The sequence below is a fragment of the Sinocyclocheilus anshuiensis genome, unplaced genomic scaffold, assembly GCF_001515605.1.
Source record: "Sinocyclocheilus anshuiensis isolate Anshui unplaced genomic scaffold, SAMN03320099.WGS_v1.1 scaffold2055, whole genome shotgun sequence".
Taxonomy (NCBI): domain Eukaryota; kingdom Metazoa; phylum Chordata; class Actinopteri; order Cypriniformes; family Cyprinidae; genus Sinocyclocheilus; species Sinocyclocheilus anshuiensis.
This window is the reverse complement of record NW_015546656.1, coordinates 56105-57052: the sequence shown is the minus strand read 5'-3', so window position 1 is coordinate 57052 and position 948 is coordinate 56105. Positions and strand designations below refer to the sequence as shown.

At 45.8% G+C, this 948-nt stretch overlaps 1 protein-coding gene across 1 annotated transcript in view; it reads left to right on the top strand.

The window, feature by feature from the left end:
- LOC107701601 (phosphatidylinositol 3,4,5-trisphosphate 5-phosphatase 2A-like) overlaps positions 1-948 on the top strand; it is a gene marked incomplete at its 5' end in the record, with an annotated part of 30756 nt that overhangs the window by 7299 nt on the left and 22509 nt on the right. The window contains 3 exons of the mRNA XM_016503647.1: positions 54-204; positions 308-414; positions 538-640. Coding sequence (XP_016359133.1) covers positions 54-204; positions 308-414; positions 538-640 — 361 coding nt within the window. The remainder of the gene's footprint in view (positions 1-53; positions 205-307; positions 415-537; positions 641-948) is intronic.

Here is a 948-nt window from a genome sequence, read left to right as displayed (position 1 = left end):
GTGTGTGTGTGTGTGTGTGTGTGTGTGTGTGTGTGTGTGTGTGTGTGTCTCAGGTGAAACTGGACGTGTATCTGGCCGACCTGACGAAGATTGGGAAGAGTCAGAAATACTCCCTGAGTGTGGACGTGGAGGGAGGAAAACTGGTGGTGATGAAGAAGATGAAGGACGCACAGGAAGACTGGAACACGTTCACACACGACAAGAGTGAGTCTGATGATGATGATGATGATGATGAGTATTGAGTCTGTGCTGTTCACAGGGTTTGTCACAGGATGAAATCATGTTTAGCGAATGTTTGTGTTTGTAGTTCGGCAGCTGATAAAGTCTCAGCGTGTTCAGAATAAACTCGGAATCGTCTTTGAGAAGGAAAAAGACAAAAGCCAGAGGAAAGATTTCATCTTTGCCAGTGCAAAAGTAAGTCACTCAGATTAACACGGGCATTTCTGAATTCAGATTTTACAGGTACTCAATACAGTGTGTGATTAATCTGTATGTACACTCACACCACTGAGTAATCGCTTGTCTCTCGTTCTGTAGAAAAGGGAAGCATTCTGCCAACTGCTGCAACTCATGAAGAACAAACATTCCAATCAGGACGAGCCAGACATGATCTCCATCTTCATCGGAACATGGAACATGGGTGAGAAACACACACGCGCGCATACACTCTCTCACACGCACACACACACACACACACACACTCAATTACTCACTCACACTCTCACACACTCTCACATACTCACTCACACTCTAACACACAAAAACACACACACACACACACTCACATACTCACACTCACTGACTTACACTCACTCACATACTCACTCGCACTCACTCACACACACTCACGCTCACACATATTCAAACGCGCACACTCACTAACTCACTCGCACACACACACACACACACACACACACACACACACACACACACACACACACACACACG